Here is a 20,537-nt window from a genome sequence, read left to right on the forward strand (position 1 = left end):
TTGGGGCCTGATTCACTAAAGCTTTTGTTTTTTTTGGTTTTTTGTTTTCTTTTACTATAGATAGATACAGAATAAGAGAAAAAGCTTGGTGAATCAGACCCTGTTGCCTCAGGGTTTTGGTGGGAGCTTGTTTGTTTATTGTACATGAATTTGTTGGTGATAGCTTGTTTCTCTAAATTTTCTTTTAACTATTTTTTTTTCTAGAGCGCAACCTACATTTCAACATGTCCTCCTTCAATGAGTCAGTGGGGCTAGGATATTTGAAGACACATGCGATTGAGTTTGTGAAGTATCCTTAGCTGTTGAGTGGTTCACTTGAGTAATGAGGGCGCCTGTTGGCTTGTAAGTGGACTTCCTGGAAGACAAGCACAGAAATCCATTGGCACCGTGCGCACGTTAAAGCGGATAACAAGCACTGGGTTCCTCAGCAAGAGAAATGAGAGGAAAATGTGAGGGCAGCCGTATGATCCTGTGGGTTTGCTGTAGCTATTTGTATTTAGATTTCCTTAATGAGCTGCACAGTTACAATAAGCGGCAAATGAGTCGGATATACCCCAAGGGAGGCCGAGTGGATTCCAGTAATTACATGCCTCAAATTTTCTGGAACGCTGGCTGCCAGATGGTCTCTCTGAATTATCAAACCCCAGGTAAAAGATGATGTCCAACCCTCCTAAGATACAGGAAAGGAGTCGGGCAGTAACTCTAAGGCAGATGCTATCAGTTTGTATTTGCCATTTTTTGATGAAAGCTGCCATATGGTTAAGTAACTTGAATGATGCATGTGGAAGCATGGAGGCATAAAACAATGAACAAAAACGGAATAGATGGACATAGGCTCTCCTTTTGTCTTGAGGTCTTAAGTCCATCACAGTCACCATCCTTATGAAAATGCGTCATACTCACCATATGTAGAATGTAAAGGGAGAAAAAGAGTGTACAAAGTGAAAGAATGTACAAGATAACAATGATTCTGTTTCTTCCTCGTGCTTTTGTTGATAAGGTGTTTGTTTATTATATATCTTTTCAGGCCAACTGTTTTTTTCCTAGGGGCTTCCAATTCAGTATGATCCAGCCTTTACTGGGCTGTGATGCCATAAAATACTAAGGTTTTTTCCCCCCATTTTTAACCTTCTCATCTCCTGGGATCCTGTTTATCCCAGCTATTGCAGCGATGGGGACCACAAACCTCTGCTTTCTTTGAAGCTTAATACGCATGCACCCTGAGTCTGGCCACTAGCTGTCGCCATGGTGTGATGGCTGAGAATGCCCTCCCTCCAAGGGCTGTGAGTGCTGTCTATGCAATATATGGAGCCATGACCTGCTTAAGGAACAGAAACCAGGCCCAGGAATTGGAACCCAGATTCCCGCATGTCAGAGAGCTACCTTGCCACTGAACCAGCTGGCGACTGAGTGCTCACTTTTGATAAGACTATTGTATGCCATTTAAAGGCACAGAATAGAATATGCTGTAGCACATGAAACTCATTTTTATGGAGGGGATTTCCATTATTTAAGAAAAATTGTAAGGTGAAAATTTTAAAGTAGCTATTTTACGTCTATCTTCAAATTCTTCTCTTGTTTAACAAAGAATAAAGTACGGATGTAAGCATCAGTGAGAAAATGTGTGTTCTGGACCCGTGAATGATGTTATCTTAGGGATTGTGGGAAACATCTGCTTCAATACATACTGGAATCAGTAGTCTCACTGCATTAATAAAAAAAAAAGTGGTATTCAAGGTCTGCTGCATGCAGGAAGACAAGATGTAAAATTGTTTTTGTCTCTTGACAGATTTAGCAATGCAGCTGAATCAGGGAAAGTTTGAGTACAATGGATCATGTGGGTGAGTGGTGTGATTTAAACTGTTGTCACCATGTAGCAGAACACAATAGTATGGCTTTAATAAAACTTATCACTTTTAATTAGAGGTTATAAGATAAAATAGGGTGCTAGGAGTACAATAGAAATATGCAGTTTTCTTGGGTAAACATATTACTAGTTTTCTCCAAGACAAGGAGAATGGTAGTCCTCACACATGGGTAACATTATCAGATGAAGACCAGCATGGAAAACTTTTGTCAGAGTTTCTAGAACTTTGACTGGCACACTGAGCATGCCCAGCATGCCACTATCCATTCGTCCATGCGGGGTCCCCCTTCAGTCTCTCTTTCCACGAAGTGTTTGCCTCACGGTTGTGGAGCTCTGCTCTTTTGAGTGATTTTTCACCGGATCCCCCTTCTCCCCGTGGTTGCTTCGTCAAGGCAGCATGGTAAGCTTTTTCCCTTCTTTGCGGTTGATTCTCGACAGTGCCGTTCGTCAGTGACCGCCAATCATCAACTGCTTGCCGGTTCTTTTTTGATGGTGTCGGGTTTTCGCCGATGCCCCCAGTACCTGTGGATCTTGTCCATCCTCTACCTGGGGGCATCGCACAACATCTGGGATTGTTGTCTATGCTATCAAATGACCCCAAGAGTCGTCGGGTTCGATTAGACAAAATGGAGAATCTCTTCGGGCCCATAAAATCTGGTCCTTCAACTCCAGCGTCGGGCGACCCGACTCCCAGGGGCCATGGTGAACTATGGACATCGGTCCCTCGGTGTCTACTTCCTCCTTCAGGGCCCTCTCAGAAACAAGGGGCGGGGATAGTACCTTATCAGTGTTGGTGCACTCCAGGACCTTGGATTCGTCTCCATCCTCAGCGCAAGACTGGGCCGAGCACTGTGGGAAGCTTCGAAAGCATCGACACCGGTCACCGTCATCGAATGGCACTGGACTCAGGATGGCACCGGTGTCCACCGTGATGCCCCCGAAGAGAACCTGAGAAGAGGAGGCATCAATCTCCATCATATCTGGGAGCCTAGATGTTCCCCACCGATATCGGTGCTGGGCACTGAGCTCCGGGGAGGCTCCAGTAGCACCTCTTCCTCCGTCTGTCTTCACTCCCATGGACTTCCAGGAGGAACTGGACCACAGGGTGCAACTGGCTGTGCGCCAAGCCTTTCAGGGTATCGAACCGCCAGCTCACCAGTGCCTCCCCCAGTGTCTGAGCCTGCCCCTGCGATGATAGCCTGCTGCTGGAATGCCTCAACATTCTCTTGGGCATCCTGCCCACACAACTGCCTAAGGCGCCTAGAGGTCCCTTGATGCCCCAACGGCCGCCGAGTCCTCCTCCCTCCAGAGTCATCCCCATTGTGGGTTCCTCGGATGAGGACGATATTTCCTGACCGGGGGAACCATCGGGGACTCTGGTACTGTGCCCAGTTTTGCCCGGTCTGATCCCTAGTCCTTCAGGGACCTCGGTGCTGTCAGTGCCCTTGAGGCTGTCAGTGCTCCGGGTTCCATTGGTGCCATTAGTGCCTTTGGCACCAGTACCGAGAGGCTTGGACAGATGATACTTTGTCGTCTTTTTCACAGGACTCTGGAGACCTTCCATCGGATCCATCTCCTCCAGACAAGAAGCACTAGTCCCTGCCGGAGGATCTGACCTTTGCGGCCTTTGTGTGGGTGATGGCAGAGCCCATCCCTTTTCAGCTCCTTTCAGAGGAGGATGCCCGCCATAAAATGCTGGAGGTTCTCCAGGTCATTGATGCCCCAAAGGAGGTCTTGGCTATCCCCATCCATGATATTTTTAAGGAATTACTCCTCAGGGTGTGGAAGCACCCCATCTCGGTGCCTCAGGTGACCCGTAAGACATATGCAGTCTACTTGGTTTAACCGGCCTTGGGATTTGAGAGGCATCAGCTCCCGCACCAGTCAGTGGTGGTGGAGTCTGCCCTCAATAAGGCCAAAAGTTCCCATATACACGCGTCTGCGCCTTTGGGATGGGAGAACCGGGCAGCAGATGCCCTAGTAGGAAGGTGTACCAGGGCACAATGCTGATCGCCCAGTTTGCTGCCTACTAGCTGTATATGACCCGCCTCCCCCAGCAGCAGCAGCAGGAAGCCTTCCTGACAATTGCCCAGCAAAGCTTGGAGTGTGGCAAGCACAAAGTGCATTCCACCTAAGATGTGTTTGAGACTGCGGCTAGGGTGGTGGCGGTAGGCATTGGGGCCCGTAGAATGGCGTGGCTCTGAGCATCGTACCTCCAGCCGGCAGTCCAGAATACGCTCGCAGACCTGCTCTGTACTGGAGAGAACCTCTTTAGGAGGACATTGCGAGACTAGAAGATTGGGCATTCAAATGGCAGATGAAATTTAATGTGAACAAGTGCAAGGTGTTGCTTATAGGGAAAACTAACTCATGCAGAAGTATTAGGAGCTACCACCCAGGAAAAAGATCTAGGCATCATAGTGGACAATACATTGAAATTGTCAGTTCAGTGTGCTGCAGCAGTCAAAAAAAGCAAACAGAATGTTAGGAATTATTAGGAATGGAATTGTGAATAAAATGGAAAATGTAATACTACCTCTGAGTTCTCTCCACACCTTCGCTGCCCATTACTCCTTGGATAGAGATGGCCATAGTGACAGCAGCTTTGGTCGAGCTGTCCTGCGGAACCTTTTTAAGCAAAACCCAACTCTTCCTCCCTCTGTTTTCCACAGCACCACAGTTGTTGTGCCCTTTGGCACCAGGTTTGGAGTCTGTGAATTTTTTAGCATTTGGGAGAAGCCTGTAGCTTGGTATTCACCCATGTGTGAGGATTACCATCTTGTTTGTCCCAGGAGAAAGCAGAGTTGCTTACCTGTAACAAGTGTTCTCCCCCAACAGCAGGATGTTAGTCCTCAGGAAATCCGCCTGCCAGCCCACGGAGTTGGGTTTGTCCTTCATTTGTTATTTTATTTTTTTCATAATGCTATGTTACGAGACTGAAGGGGTCCCCGCTTGGATAGTGTTCCAGTCAAAGTTCTAGAAACTTTGACAAAAGTTTTCTATGCTGGGCTTCATCTGATGATGTCACCCATGTGTGAGGACTACCATTCTGCTTGTCCTAGGAGAACACCTGTTACAGGTAAGCAACTCTGCTTTGTGATAAATGTACGTTTCATTTATTTCATTGTCGCGGAAAACAATCACATTTGATTATGTTTATAGATGTGTAACTCTGTATCAATAGTAATCAAGTATTTGTGGGCCTTATGTCCGATAAGATTTATGCCTTATTGTGTTTATGGATAAACTCAGGACCTATGAATGCGTAGAGGGTTTCAAGTGAAAAGAATTGCAGTTTGTGTTTCTGCTATGAGGTAAGTTTGCAGAGGGTTCAATTGCATAATTTTGGGAGTTCAGATTCTGAATTGGCTGAGTTCCTACCTTTGGGCTCATGGAGGCCAATATTCAGGAAGATGGAGAGTAGACAAGTTATCCAGCTATAGTTAGCCGGATAACTTGTCCAGGATATTCAGCAGAATAAACATCCCACTGAATATCCTCACCCAAAATTATCCAGTTACATTTAGCTGCATAATGTTTGAATCCAACTGATTATGTTTGAATATAAATGGCTAGATGTTTACATTATCCAGGTAATTTGCTATATAACCAGATATAATTCAAAATCTAGGTGGTAAAGTGGCTGCAAAATAGAACTTTGGGACCTTCAAACCTGATTCCCCAGCCCTCACCCTAGAAATGTCTTACCCACTAACAGCCACTTCCAGTGTTGCTGTTGGAAAATGTTGGAAGTGACTAGGAGCAGGTTAGACTGCCAGCTGGGGATTCGGCAGGGGGTGGAGGTCTTGTGATAGAATAGAGGTTGCGAGTGGGTGGGGAAGGGTGGAAGGAGGGGATTGTGATTTTGCACCAGAAAAATGGAGAGTGGGAACAGCCTTGGGATGATAGCACCAACTGCATTTTTTTTTTTTATTTGGTGGGTTAGAGGGGCGTCAGGGATCAGGTGCTACGCCTAACTTACTTTTAAAGTGTTTTCTGGAGTGGGGCTGAGGGATCTGGCCTGAAGCCCATAAAATTTTGTTGCCTTTTTTCTTTTAAGTTCTATTCTGCAGCTTTTTAACTGGCTATATTTTAAATATAGCCTAGTAAATAACAAATTATCCAGCCCAATGCAGCTAGATAACTTTAGAGCTGCTCTGAGGAAGCCCTTGAGTTATTCAGCTACATTAGCTGGATATCGTTGAAGATCGGTTAAGTTAGCTGGATAACATTGCTCTGCGCCAGAACACCCCCAGCCCACCTCTTTTTTACCTGGCAAAAACTTGGCTGGTCAGTGGGGACATTAATTTAAATGCCAGATTTAAGGCCAAGAGCCACTAAGCCATGATGTTTCTTCATGGGAGGGGTCCTATTATCACAGGAGGTGTCACCACAATAGTGAGACCACCCCCCCAAAAAAATTGTGTTCTTTTGTCTCGTGGCCAAACATTGTGGGACAAAATACAGTGAGCGGCCCTTTAGGTGCAATGGTGGTCCTAACTTCAAGGGACTGCCATTGCCTTAAAGGACTAGCCACTTAAAAAACTAGCCTGCTGAAAAGTAAAGGTTCAGTGGTTGGTCAGGGCTGACCCACGGCTCCACCCGGAGCTGCTATTCGAGAACCGAGAAAAGGCCCAGGCCCAGAAAATTTCCCGGCAATCCCCCCCCCCCCCCCCCCAATACTTAACAAATCTGACAACATCTACTGGTTCGCTCCCCACGCCAGGGCCTCAACCCAGGCACAGGCCCGACGCCACAGCCTGGCCCAGAGGCTGGATCCCAACACCAGGGCATCAGCCTAGGCCAGGACCCGAACACAGGCCCAACAACAGGGCCTAGCCCAGAATCAGCCCAGTCAGAGTCCTGGCCTCGGAGCTCCTCTTTGGCATCTTCTTTCATCAGCACTTCTTTGGCTACTGAAGCTGTCCACTGGGGTCATTGCAGAGGGTGTTGGAACCTGGGCTCCTGAGTCCAGGCCCAGGTGTTAGGTCCAGGTCTCCAAGCCTAGACTGAGGTTGCGGTGACCTACCACGGCCTAAGCCTACGCAAAGCCGAAGCTTCAGAGCTAGCTGGCTTGGGCTGGCGCCTAGGCCTTATCCCCCAAGACTGGGATAAGTGGGGGCCAGGGAGCATCTTGGCCTTGGAATTTTTCCAGATGGGAGGGATAGATGGGGGACCCAAGAAGCCCTGGGTTTTTTTTCAATTTTTTTTTGTTTTTTGTAAACTTAAGAAATGAAGTAAACATTACACAAAACGAAATTCGTGAGGAAAAAGGTCCCCAAAAACAAAACTAAATTTTCCTCCCTTCCCACCCCTATATAACATAAATCAAAGTGATGCTAGAAATGTTGTAACTACTAATAAAATGTAATAGTTCCCTGAAACTATTAAGGTGACTAAGTTGCTATGATTCACTTTCTAGAGGTAATTACATTTAGGACTCCCAAATAAGGAACAATAAAGGTGCATCACAATTAACATATTGTCAGAGCCCCCATGTTTCCTGTGATTCTAAGGCAAGGACAGCAAAATCTGGCCTTTACTGTAGAAGTGATTGGACCCTGCAGAAGTACAGGAATCAGGATCCAGATTGGCAGGGTAGGAAAGAACGGTGGATGGGTGTGGATTTCCCCATCCGTTCTTGATTTGTCAGCAGAAAAAAGAGAACAGTGAGAATTTCTCAGACCACATTGTCCCACTCTGTTGCCCAGTACCTGACAAACTATTTACACCATGCAACAACAAATTGTGCTCGGGGTGGGAAAGGGGGCAGAGAAGGGCAGATAAATGTATTGCGCCTTGCGGAAATTACCTATGTGATGCAGGAGCAGGGAAATTAGCCTAACCCCACCACCTTTTTTATCGTGGGTGCTATTTTTGCTACATTTATAGCATTTTGATAAATCTAGGATAAGTTAGGGTCAATCCAGGGTCATAATTGGGAGGAGTTGAGTTAGCCGGTTAAGTTAGTCGGCTAACTCCAATATTCAGAGTTAGCAGGGTGACTTAGCCGGCTAACGGTTATTTATCAAAATGCAATAGACCGTTATCACGGGCTTATGGCCCTAACACCCATGATAATGCTGTAACGTGTGTGATAAATACCACATTGCAAAATGCATATGCAAATTTAAATTTTGTATTCAAGTGGGAGGAATTTGGGTGGAGTAAATGGAAATGAGCATTGGTTAACATGGCGTGCGATAAAGTAAAGCACAGCAATGCAGGATTTAACACCGGAAATAACTACACCTTTTTTCTGTGCGTTATGCCTGCGTTGGCTGTGTGTTACTGGCCGAAATGGTGGATAAGTGCAAGATGATGCATATAGGGAAATATAACCCATGCTGTAGTTACACAGTGTTAGGTTCCATATTAGGAGCTACCACTCAGGAAAGAGATCTAGGTGTCATAGTGGATAATACATTGAAATCGTTGGCTCAGTGTGCTACGGCAGTCAAAAAAGCAAACAGAATGTTAGGAATTATTAGGAAGGGAATGATGAATAAAACGGAAAATGTCATAATGCTTCTGTATCGCTCCATGATGAGACCGCACCTTGAATACTGTGTATAATTCTGGTCACTGCATCTCAAAAAAGATATAGTTGCAATGGAGAAGGTACAGAGAAGGGCGACCAAAATGATAAGGGGAATGGAACAGCTCCCCTATGAGGAAAGACTAAAGAGGTTAGAGCTACCACTCAGGAAAGAGATCTAGGCGTCATAGTGGATAAAACATTGAAATCGTCGGTTCAGTGTGCTGCGGCAGTCAAAAAAGCAAACAGAATGTTGGGAATTATTAGAAAGGGAATGGTGAATAAAACGGAAAATGTCATAATGCCTCTGTATCGCTCCATGGTGAGACCGCATCTTGAATACTGTGTACAATTCTGGTCACCGCATCTCAAAAAAGATATAATTGCGTTGGAGAAGGTACAGAGAAGGGCTACCAAAATGATAAGGGGAATGGAACAACTTCCCTACGAGGAAAGACTAAAGAGGTTAGGACTTTTCAGCTTGGAGAAGAGACGACTGAGGGGGGATATGATAGAGGTGTTTAAAATCATGAGAGGTCTAGAACGGGTAGATGTGAATCGGTTATTTACTCTTTCGGATAGTAGAAAGACTAGGGGGCGCTTCATGAAGTTAGCATGGGGCACATTTAAAACTAATCGGAGAAAGTTCTTTTTTACTCAACGCACAATTAAACTCTGGAATTTGTTACCAGAGGATGTGGTCAGTGCAGTTAGTATAGCTGTGTTTAAAAAAGGATTGGATAAGTTCTTGGAGGAGAAGTCCATTACCTGCTATTTAGTTCACTTAGAGAATAGCCACTGCCATTAGCAATGGTAACATGGAATAGACTTAGTTTCTGGGTACTTGCCAGGTTCTTATGGCCTGGATTGGCCACTGTTGGAAACAGGATGCTGGGCTTGATGGACCCTTGGTCTGACCCAGTATGGCATTTTCTTATGTTCTTATGTTCTTATTCAATGCACAATTAACCTCTGGAATTTGTTGCCAGGGGATGTGGTTAGTGCAGTTAGTGTAGCTGGGTTTAAAAAAGGTTTGGATAAGTTCTTGGAGAAGTCCTTTACCTGCTATTAATCAAGTTGACTTAGAAAATAGCCACTGCTATTACTAGCATCAGTAGCATGGGATATACTTAGTTTTTGGGTACTTGCCAGGTACTTGTAGCCTGGATTGGCCACTGTTGGAAACAGGATGCTGGGCTTGATGGACCCTTGATCTGACCCAGTATGGCAATTTGTTATGTTCTTATGCGAGTTCAGGAGGGGAGGAGAGGAGGAGGAGAGAAAAAGAGCCTCTGTGGAGGCTCACTTATAATTGAACTTTTTATACTTCTATAAGAGGGGGCATTATGTTACGATTCCTCTCGTAGCTGTACCACGAGAGGCCTCTCACCTTTTTTCTGGAGGCCGCACCGAAGCCTGGGCCTTTCCTGGACAGTCTATCCTGGTTTTGCTCCATGGCCTGGGAGGCCACTGTTGCCATCTGGGCCTACCTAAGGCCTGCTCTGCTTCCTCCTTGACTTTCTGGTTTGGGCCTCACCCCTTCTTCCTAAGGGGTCGGCCCGCAGTTCTTTTCTTTAGTTATAGGGCCAGCCAGGTGTGGCTCATCTAAACTCTTCCCAGGGAGTTGCCTGCTTCCTGCTCTATAAAAGGACTTTGCTTTCAGTTCTGCTTTGCTTTGCATTGGAGTTACTTGTTCCTGGATGTCTCGCCTTCCAGCACTCCATCAGGCCTTCGTTCTTCGTTGGAGCTCCATGTCTCGTCTTGATGTCCGTCGCCTGTTCCTGATGTCCTGTACCCCAGGTTCCTTGCCACCTCCTTTCCTGGCATGCCATGTTGTGGTCTGTTACCAGCCCATGGGTATTGGCTGTGTAGGGCGCTCATGGTACAAGGCCATCTTCACCTGCGCAAGTACATGCCTCTGGAAGACTTCTGCTTCAGTCCTGAGGTATCTTTGAATCCTTGCTTGCTTCCGTCCTGGTCTTCGGAGTTCCTTGCATTGCGTCCGTCCATGCCAAAGACTCTGACTGAACCTGTGCCATTCCAGCGTGGTCCGCAACCAGTCTAGGATGGGCTGTGTAGGGCGTGCCTTGGTACAGGCGTCTACCGAATCTTCACCATGTTCCAGTTTTCATCTATTCCACACCTTGTCTAGAGCCTGCTTCGCATTCAAGCAAGGTCCGCGACCAGCCCATGGGTAGTGGCTGTGTAGGGCACACTGCATCGCAGTCTCAACCCAGTATTTGATCTTGCTCCTGAATACCTTTGCCTGCAGTACCTTGCTTCTGAACCTTCATCCAAAGTCCTTGCACGAGTCTTCATCTGCGCACCCAAGTGAGTCTTCATCTGTACCTCCAAGTTCCTCGTCTACGTCTAGAGTCTCTATGTTCCAGAGCCTTCGTCTGCCCTCGCCTGTAGTCTGGCCTGCTGCTTCTTGTCATTCCTTGTGGCAGGTCCGAAAGGGCCGGGAACGGTCGGAGGACTGTTCAATAACCAACACCATTGTGTTGGCTCCAGAAGCATGCAGGTCCGGCAGAGGGTCAGACCGTCTGTCTCCAACCATGCTGGGACATCCCTCGCCTACCCTCGGTGCTGCCTTGGAGTTCTCTGGGGTCGTGCCGAGGCCCAAGGGCACACAATCCCCTCAAGATGGGATCGCTCTCCTAGTGCTCCTCTTCTGTAACACATTATGAACTTGGGGTGAGGTTTGGTGGGCTGGAGTAGGTTTGGGGTGGCATTTTTACATGCATAGTCATAGGTATGAACAGCACAATTGCCATCTGAAAATTTACTGTCATTTGGAGTGACGAAAGTTAAAAGAAGAGTAGATTTGTACCATGTTCTCTCTACCTAGCTTGATGCACTCTAGAACATGGTACAAATGTACTCTTCATTTACCTCTCATCACTCCAAATCACATAAAAACTTCATTCATGGCAACTGTGCTGTTTGTACGTATGACTGCTCATGTAAAAATGCCCCTCAAAACCTACCCCACCCTCAAACCTCATCCAGAGTTACTGGTGTCCCCTCTTACATTGGTATAAATTGTGAGTCTCTATAGAGTCTCTCTCTCTCTCTCTCTCTCTCGCTCTCGTTCTCTCTTCTTCTCAGCTGTCATTTCTGATAAAACCTTTTTGGTTGGTAATGCAGCTGGCTATATGCAATAATGCGGTTTCACTATTGAATATACCTTCAAAGTTAGCCGGATAAGTGAAGTTTTGGGCATGTGTGATCCTATCCAGCCCCATGGAGATCTTAGGCTCATTTTTTCCACCAAGCCAGCATGTCTCTGTTGTTCTGACTTTCCTCTACATGTAAGATATTCTTCACTGCTTAGTCTGAAGAAGCTGTTTATCATGGGGTCCTGCAGTTTGTATTATCACCCTCCTTGTTCCTTAGGTAGATTTTTTTTGTCCATTTCAATTTTTTTTTTCTTTTTCATTGGGTCACTTGATGCACCAGTACTGGTGCTTTGAGGCGGCATCAGTCAGGTTTTTCCCTCACTGTTGAGTTATCTGATTTTACCTTATTGATTTTTCACCCAGTGCCTCAAGAGAGAAGAAGGCCAATGGCTTCAACAAGTATGAAAGCGTAAAATCTAGCATGGATCCCCGTGATAGATGTGTCCTTTGCCTGTGGGCCAACCATGATATCTTGGGCAGTTCCCCGTGTGGGACAATGATTTTGAGAGGGTTGTTTTCCTTACTGGAGCTCATAGAGACTTAAGCCCATTCTATCAGCCTCAGAACATTGACATTGACAAACCAAGGAACTGCATCAACTGCTAGGTGTGCATCAACATTGAGAGTACATTGATCCCCCCTCAATTTTGAGTATCAGGAAGGACCGGAAAGATAGACCATTCTCTACCTCCTTACCCAAAAGAAAGAACAGGATTCTGTTTCTTTGGTTTGAGCATCACAGAGGTCTGATGACATGCATTGAATGAAGGTAAAGAAGAATCAACCTCAGTTTCTGTTGATGTGTGATGCCGGGAGCATGAACATTCTGGTGGCAGCCATGAATCTCCTGAAATATTTCTATTGGAAGGAGAGCTCCTCTGCATCACTGTCCCAGGAATCATGCCAGTGTCCAAGGGTCCAGGTTTCAGCCACTGATTCACCTCTAGTGTGCCAAGAAGATGTAGCCTCTCTTCCTGTCTATCAGTCTGTGCTGGCATTGTCAGTTTTTGAGGAGGAACTTGACAGGACGATCCCAGACACCCTGGTGCTTAAGATGCAGAGCATCAGTGGCATCATTGTCAATGCAGACTGCCTTCCAACTCCTTCTGAAGAGACTGGAAGTAAATGGCACAAATGCTGAATATAGCACATCGGGAGAAGAAGCTTCCTCAGCACACAGAGTTTTTTCAGGATCTAGAGCCCAGCAGGCAAATGCAATCCTCATTGAGACCACGGTTCACACCCTCACCATATTAGTTGGGCTTAGATTCAAAAGTTTTCCTGGGGATGCAGGAATGGATCCAAATGATTCTCTGTTCTCCCTCAGAGAACTCTCCTTCAATGACTTTGTTTGAGCAGCAGATGCTTGACATTCTCTAGTTCATGAAACCTCCTAATGATATCATGAGCCATGCCCATCCATGAGAATGAGGAAGACCCCCGTGTCTGTGGCTCTTATTAACAAGCAGACAGATACAATGTATTATGTATGAATAACAACTGGATTCAAGAAATGGCAGCTACCACATCAGTCAGTGGTAGCTGAATTTGCTGTCAAGGCCAAGAGATTTAAGACCCACTTCTTGGTAGTCCCAGAGAAAGATTTTCATACCCTTGACACTCATGGGAGAAATGTTTATCAGGGAGCCATGTTTAATGCCCACATAACCTCCTTAGCTCGTCACATGCCAGCACTTGCAAAATGTTCTAAAAGATATCAAGAGTGTGTCAGAGCAACTTCCTCAAATGTAGCATGATATACTGGAGTCACTGGTAGACATGGTTCTGGAATGTGAAAACCATATGGTCTGTTCAACCTCTGATGTTTTTGAATCAGCATCGACAGTCTCTGTAGTGGGTTTTGGCACCCGCAGAATTGTCTGGCTGCTGGCCTATGATAGGATATTCAAGATACACTTTCCTTTGTGCCATGCAGTGGGGAGAATCTCTTCAGAGATGAGGACAAGGAAGTGGTGGCTCAGATAAAGGACCACTGTGTGACACTTCAAACCCTCTCCACTGCCATTCCTGGCGCACCCTTTACAGCCGGGAAATTTGTGAGTGGTGCACTTAGGACACATTTCTTAGAGGAGATGCTGCCTGCTGCCCTTTGACTCCATCAACAGCAGGGTCCTCGCTCTTGCTCCAGATAGCAGAGGGCCTAGAATCCACAACTTCCATCACAGCCAGTGCCTGGGACAGAGTCTTCACTTGCTCAAGAGAAAGCATAGCTGAGGTCCCAGTATCTATGCTGGAGAAACTTCCTATTAGAAGGAGACCTAGGTTTTACATAAATCATTAGCCCAGAGTAACCTCAGATACAGCATAATCAGAAGAGGATACAGATTATGTCTATTCCCCAACACTCATCACGCAGGATCAAGGGCTACTACAGCACCCTAACATCGGGCCTCTTGCCCTCACAGCCGAGATGTTGAAAGGGTAACCCTGCTGCCTCTGAATTGAGGATGTGTCTCGTATTCTTCTGGCTTCCAGGAAAGGTTCCACAAAGGAAATAATATGTTGTGTGGTGTGAGGGAAAGGCCCTAGATCCTCTTTCTTGTTCCTCTCAAAAACTATTTGATTACCTTGTACATATTTCTGAGTCTTGCTTAAAAATCAGCTCCTTTACTCTTTCTCTCAGGGTAATTGGAATTTATCACTACTATTTACAAGGTGAACACATCTCCATGTAGCCTTTAGTTCAGTTCATGCAGGGTATACTTCAAATGAGACCTCCTATCAAGCCTCCCACTGTGTTGTTGGATCTCAATGTGGTGTTGACCCAGCTAATAAAAGGTCCCTTTTAACCTCTCAACTCCTCTCAGGTCATAGTTTTGGTGGCGTTCACTTTGGCATGCAGAGGCAGCGAACTCCAGCTCTTAATGAATTATTCACCTTATTCCAAATTTTTCAACAATAGGGTGGCTTTATGCATGCATCCTAAGTTCCATTTTAAGGCACTATCTGACTTTCATCTTAATTGCAAATTACCAAAATGCAATGGGATTACTTATATTGAATGCAAAAATTGATAACAATAAATGTCAAAAGCATTCAAGGTTATTTATGTTTTAAATGCTGCACACCACTAGAATTATGCATGTATTAGATGAGGACCTTCATAACACCCGTGCTTAGGTTACTAAATTTCATTCACCTTCTAGCACAAATGGGTCATTTTTAATCATCTGTTCTAGCATCCACTTTTGACTTTTTTCTTCCTTTTTTTTATATTTTTAAATTGCATACAAAAGGTAGAAAACTTACTTCCCTGTGAGACTAGGGATAATCATGATACCTGACGTGATATCACATTTCATACACGCTGCACTAGGGGGGGGCCAACCTTCGTAGTTCCACCATCGGTTTATTTCACATTTCTGAAATGGTGATGTTTGTTTCACCACATCATTCCCTGTGCATTGGTGGACAGTGTTGGCCTCTTTAAGTGGTTTATTTTAGCAAGCTGCCCAGAGGGAGGGGGGTGCTCTGGAGTTTCTTCTTAACCAGTCAATCATCTTTCCAACGTTTTATCCCATGCCACATGTCCACAGATGTTACACTGTCTGGCTTGCAAGAGAGCCTTAGCCTTAGATCTAGAATGGACTGAAGCCCTTAGAAAATATATCCAGTTTTTTGTTTTGTTTCGCACAAATAAATCTGGAATTGTCTCTCTCTCTAATTGGCTAGCAGATTGATTCTCCTTCTATTATGCCAGATTCCTTCTGAATCTGGTGGGTCATGTCATGGATGATAGTGTCAAGTCATGGCGCAGTCAGCTCACCTAAGCTTGACCTCCATGAAAGAGATCTGCAAGACTGCAGTGACCCGAATGAAATAAATAGTAAACAAACTGAAACCCAAACTAAAATTTAAAAAGAAATTGGTGGCAGTACACTCCTACACCTGATGTGACAGGAAGTTTAGTCAGTCTAACCTATGGAGTCTCCTTGAGGTGTAGAACCCAAAGCCACTCCTCCTAGGGCCCATTTGTTTTGATTCTTGGCTGCCCTTATTTTAAAAAACTGAAAAAATATGGAAATGGCCTTTTGCTTTCAAAAAACTGTTTTTGCCTTTGCGTTAACCTATGCTGAGCAGCGAGTGGGAATGCAATACCACTACTTTTAAAGCCTTTGCTTTCAAACGTACTTGATCAGAATTCTGTTTTAAAAGCCTGCTGTGTAATACTTCTCTGACTTTGCTACGTGATAGTTTTGAGATGATTTAAGCCAATTCAAGTGGCTTTTAAGCCCCTGAGGCAGCTCTTTGAGCGAAACTCGGCCAGAGTCGGGCAAGCTTCAATAAAATCCTGTTTTACACCGATCCATCCATTTGTGTTCATTTCTAATACTTAGCATACAAAATGGAAGAAGATCAGCTATTCTATACAGATGGGGTAGAAATATACTCATGTAAGTTTAGATAACTGCTAATTAAGCAACCAGTTTTTTTTACTTTTTTGGTTCTGGTTAGTCTGTAGCTAAGGATTCCTCACATGTGAGGATTGCCATCCTGCTTGTCCTTGGAGACAGGAGAGTTGCTTACCTATATTGGGTGTTCTCTGAAGACAGCAGGGTGTCACAACCTCCGCCTTCTCTTGGAGTTGGTTTCGCCAAATGTTAAGGCTGTACATTCCCAGTGGGCATGTTCAAAGCTTCTAGAAGCTTTGAAGTCAAATTTCCATGCTGGGTGCCATCTGATGATTTCATCTGTATGAAACTCACAGGTGAGAACTGACATCCTGCCTTTACAGCTTATCATGCTCATGCATTGTTCAGTCTCTGATTAAGAAATGACAAAATGGAATGACGAGACTATTGATTGTAATTAAGGTGCATTGATTGGGTTTGTGTGAGATACGTGGATAGCAACTGCTTTCCTTGACTGACTCTAACCTACACTGTTATTCTTTCTCTTTTCTGATCACATGAATCTAGCATCTTCCACAATCTCTATTCTCCTTTGGTATTGTCCAACCCCATCAGCGTTAGAAAAGGGGACCACAGGGACCATGGACAGCTCAAAATTTGGGCTGCCAATGGCAACAATTACTTCTTCCTCCTCTTCGCTTAAGTTTCCATTGGGCCCCCTACTTACCAAAGCTGAAAAGTGCATGAGAGTGAGATCTCTTCTGGCTAGAATGCTGTAGGAGACTAAAAAAGAGTGAGACCTCTTCTGGCTAGAGTGTTACAGGAGAGTGCAAGAGAATGAGACCTCTGGCTAGAGTGTTGTGCTTGCTGGTCCTTTTCCCTCCCTCCTCAGAACAGGCTCTGCAGGTTTAGTCTCTCCCCTCTCCAGTTCTCACCCTGGCAAATCTGATGACATCACAGCTGAGCTCTCTCTGCTGGAAGGTGAAAAAAATCACAGCCCACAAAAAAATAAAACAAGAGCTACACCTTTATTATCACCTTATGACAGGCTGGCAGCAGCAGCCAAAGAACAGAAGGCAAGGGGAGGGCTATGTTTTATCATCAGTAACTTTTTTTTTTTTGCTGCTGTGCTGCTGGGAGTCAGCAGACGTTCTCTGCCCCGTTAGTCAGGCCTCTGTGTGAGCTGGCTGGGCTGATCTCGGGGAACGGCAGTGTAGTGGGTCATTGACAGAGCAAATGGAGAAAGTGCCTGAAGAGGGAGAAGGAAGTGTAAAGGTGGCTGCTACAAGCTGGGTAAAGGCTAGCAACAAGGGCATGATGATGCTGTACTGCCCTTAGTAAGGCAGTCCAGAGGAGGGGATACACACTTAAAGGTGAATTTTAATAGCCCAGCACATGAATCAATCAGGGGATACGCAAAGAAGTCGGGCTTACAAGCATCGACCATATTTTTAGAAGTGCCCATATATGTGCGTAAATGAAGCAGCACGCACACTTAAAGGGGTGGGGCATGGGAATTTTATTTATTTATTTATTTTTATTTATATAACGACATTCGATTTGACATATCACATCGGTTTACATTCAGGTACTAGGCCTGGCCAAGAGATGCGAATGTAAATACTTACGTGCCAGCACGGACCAAGGTCCCCTGCCGCGTAGCTTTACTTCTGCTGTGGATAACCTGTAACTTAAAATAAAAGAATCGAGCCATTTCTGAGGGGTTTAAAGGGTCTGAGGTAATTGGGGGGGGAGTATAGCCTATCAAACCAGAAGGATCTAACTGTTAACTGGGCAAATTGGTGGACGAACTGGTAAACTGGAAATAACATGGGTGCATGCCCCTTTTAAAATCTCCCAAGTTATGCGGCAGAAGCGGGATTTACGTGCCCCTGTTTAAAATTTGTGCGCGCAGTGAGGCTATTTTATAAGATGCTCGCATTTATGCATGTATGTTATAAAACAGCTGCGGCCCTAGGTGTGGGCCAACACATGCACACCTGTGTGCCGGTTTGAAAGTTACCGTCTATGCGAGCACATGAGCAGCAGTAGAAGCATGTGTATTTGTGTGTTTATATCAGAGTGTCTGAGCAAGTGTGTGTTTCAGTGTCTGAGCATGTCTCAGAAAGTGTGTGTGACTGGGAGAATGCGAGTATGTGAGTGTCAGTTTCTGAGACAGCAAGAGAATATGTGACTGTGAGTCACCCCTCTTTCCCTACCAATCCTAGGCTCACCAGCTAAGCTGACGCCACTGTGTAAAAACATAGTTTTAGCTCTTTTATACCCAGTCTGGAGACTTTTCACATTTATCTAGCAACTTTTTTCAAGCAGGAGTTGGCAACACTGCTTAACCATCAGAACTGGGTGTGGGCCACTCAGGCCCTAGCCCATCCGACTTTATCTCAGGGGCAGTCTATCCCTACCTGCAGGCAGAAAGAAGACCTCAACTGCTATGACAAAAGCACCGCAAATGATGGTGATGTGCCTGTGGGATACTGGAACCCGAACCCGAAACCGGAAAAACGAATAAAAAAAAAACCACACGAATCAGAAAAAAACCGCGAATCGTAAAAAAAACAACACACCAACCCTTCACATTTACTTTCTTATAAACCCCCCCCCCCCCCCACCACCATCCTGATCCCTCCCCAAGACTTACTAAAAATCTGTGGTGGTCCAGCGGGGTCCCGCGAGCGATCTCTCCCTCCATGCCATCAGCTGTCGGGCCTGCTACGACTCAAAATGGCGCCGATAGCCTTGCCCTTACAATGTCACAGGGGCTACCGGTGCCATTGGTCAGCCCCTGTCACATGGTAGGAGCAATGGATGGCCGGCGCCATTTTGTGCTCCTACCATGTGACAGGGGCTGACCAATGGCACTGGTAGCCCCTGTGACATCGTAAGGGCAAGGCTATCGGCGCCAGTTTGAGTCATAGTAGGCCCGACAGCCCAACGGCATGGAGGGAGAGATCGCTCGCGGGACCCCGCTGGACCACAAGGGACTTTTAGTAAGTGTTGGGGAGGATCGGGATGGTGGGGGGGGGGGGGGTGTAAGAAAATAAAATTGAAGGGTTAGGGTGGTTTTTTTTTTTTTTTTTTAAATAAATGTGCCCCTCCCCCCGCACTAACCCGAAAAACAAATTTTCCCCGAAGGCACATCTCTATTGAATAGTCAATAGAAAAATCTCCAATTGTTTTTACATGAAACCAAGCAAATTGCTCAATGGGATAAAAATAGTATATCATCGGCATATATGCCAAAGTTTAACCCAAGACCACCCAACAGTTTACATAGTGGTGACATATATATGAAATAGGGTCACAGACCTTGCGAAATGCTGTAGAACCCGTGTCCTGATTTCTGTCCAGTTAGATGTGCCATTTCCAATTTGTATTTGGTGAGCTCTTTCAGATATAAATGATTTAAACCATTTTAATACTGTTCCATTAATTCCAAATTCCTATAGTTGTTTCAGCAATATTATATGATTGATTTTATCGACAGTTGCTGGAATGTCAATAAGGACCATGGCGTAATTCTGGCCCGTGTCAAACCTGCATATAATTATATCTAAACTAGACAGGCATACTGACTGGTGTAATCATAGATCCGAACCCCCATCTCCCTACAATTTTTTTATTTTTGACAAATGTCTTTATTATTTCTATATATTTTTGTCTCCAAAATTCTTGTTATTTATTCATATATTATTTTCTTTTTTAATAATTTTCTTTTTTAATAAATCTTTTGGAGAAAAACTTGCCACACATCCATGGCAAATAACCTAGTAGATCCTGTTTGAAAATCTGAACTCCTTACTAGTTCTTATTGTCCAAACTTCCAGAGTCCATGATCTGATACCCACATAAGTTCAATAAACTCTTCTATGGAGAATTGAGATGATCAGAAATGTTCCAAACAATTAGACCTTTTACCGAATATCAACACATAATGGCACTTATCTTTTGTGATCCATAGGAAACAATAAGGAAGATACTGGTCTGTAACTAGAAAAGTTACTTGGGTCAACAATATGGTTTTTAAAAAAAATTTTTACAGATGCTTTTTCTTTTACTGATTCCAGGACACCTTCGATTAATGATAGATTGACTATTTTTGCTATATAAGGTGAAATGTCTTCATGGATAGCTTTCAACACATGTGCCGAAAGAGAGTTCAGTATGCAATAAACCAGATTTAGGCCTGGATTCACCATTCTATCGCAGAATGGTGAATCCAGCGAAAACGGGGGGTGGGGGGAGCAAAGGGGGCGGGCCTGCGAAAGCCCACAGCCATCGCACCAGCGCAGTGTTATCGTTGCCAGCTTTCGCACCCAGTAGCGCCACCGTGAAAGGTGGTGCTATTGGGTGCGCTACTGGCGACGATAACGTGGCTTACCTTATCGCCGCCAGCGAAGACATCATGGAGTCTGCCTCGATGCCGCCCCAACTCCTCCCCTCGCCACCCCGACTCCACCCCTAGCAAGCTATTGCACACGAAAAGGGACTTTTCGCATGCAATAACGGCTTATCACTCGCGATAAGCTTTAGAAAATGAACCCCTTAATTTAGTTGTT

At 45.2% G+C, this 20,537-nt stretch overlaps 1 protein-coding gene across 2 annotated transcripts in view; it reads left to right on the forward strand.

Moving 5' to 3' along the window:
- PLCB4 (phospholipase C beta 4) overlaps positions 1–20,537 on the forward strand; it is an 855,807-nt gene that overhangs the window by 644,557 nt on the left and 190,713 nt on the right. For both annotated transcript variants that reach the window (XM_029593509.1, XM_029593508.1), the window contains 3 exons: positions 205–289; positions 523–647; positions 1,790–1,841. In XM_029593509.1, the coding sequence (XP_029449369.1) occupies positions 205–289; positions 523–647; positions 1,790–1,841 (262 nt within the window). The remainder of the gene's footprint in view (positions 1–204; positions 290–522; positions 648–1,789; positions 1,842–20,537) is intronic.

This window comes from Rhinatrema bivittatum, chromosome 3, assembly GCF_901001135.1.
Source record: "Rhinatrema bivittatum chromosome 3, aRhiBiv1.1, whole genome shotgun sequence".
NCBI classification, from domain to species: Eukaryota; Metazoa; Chordata; class Amphibia; order Gymnophiona; family Rhinatrematidae; genus Rhinatrema; species Rhinatrema bivittatum.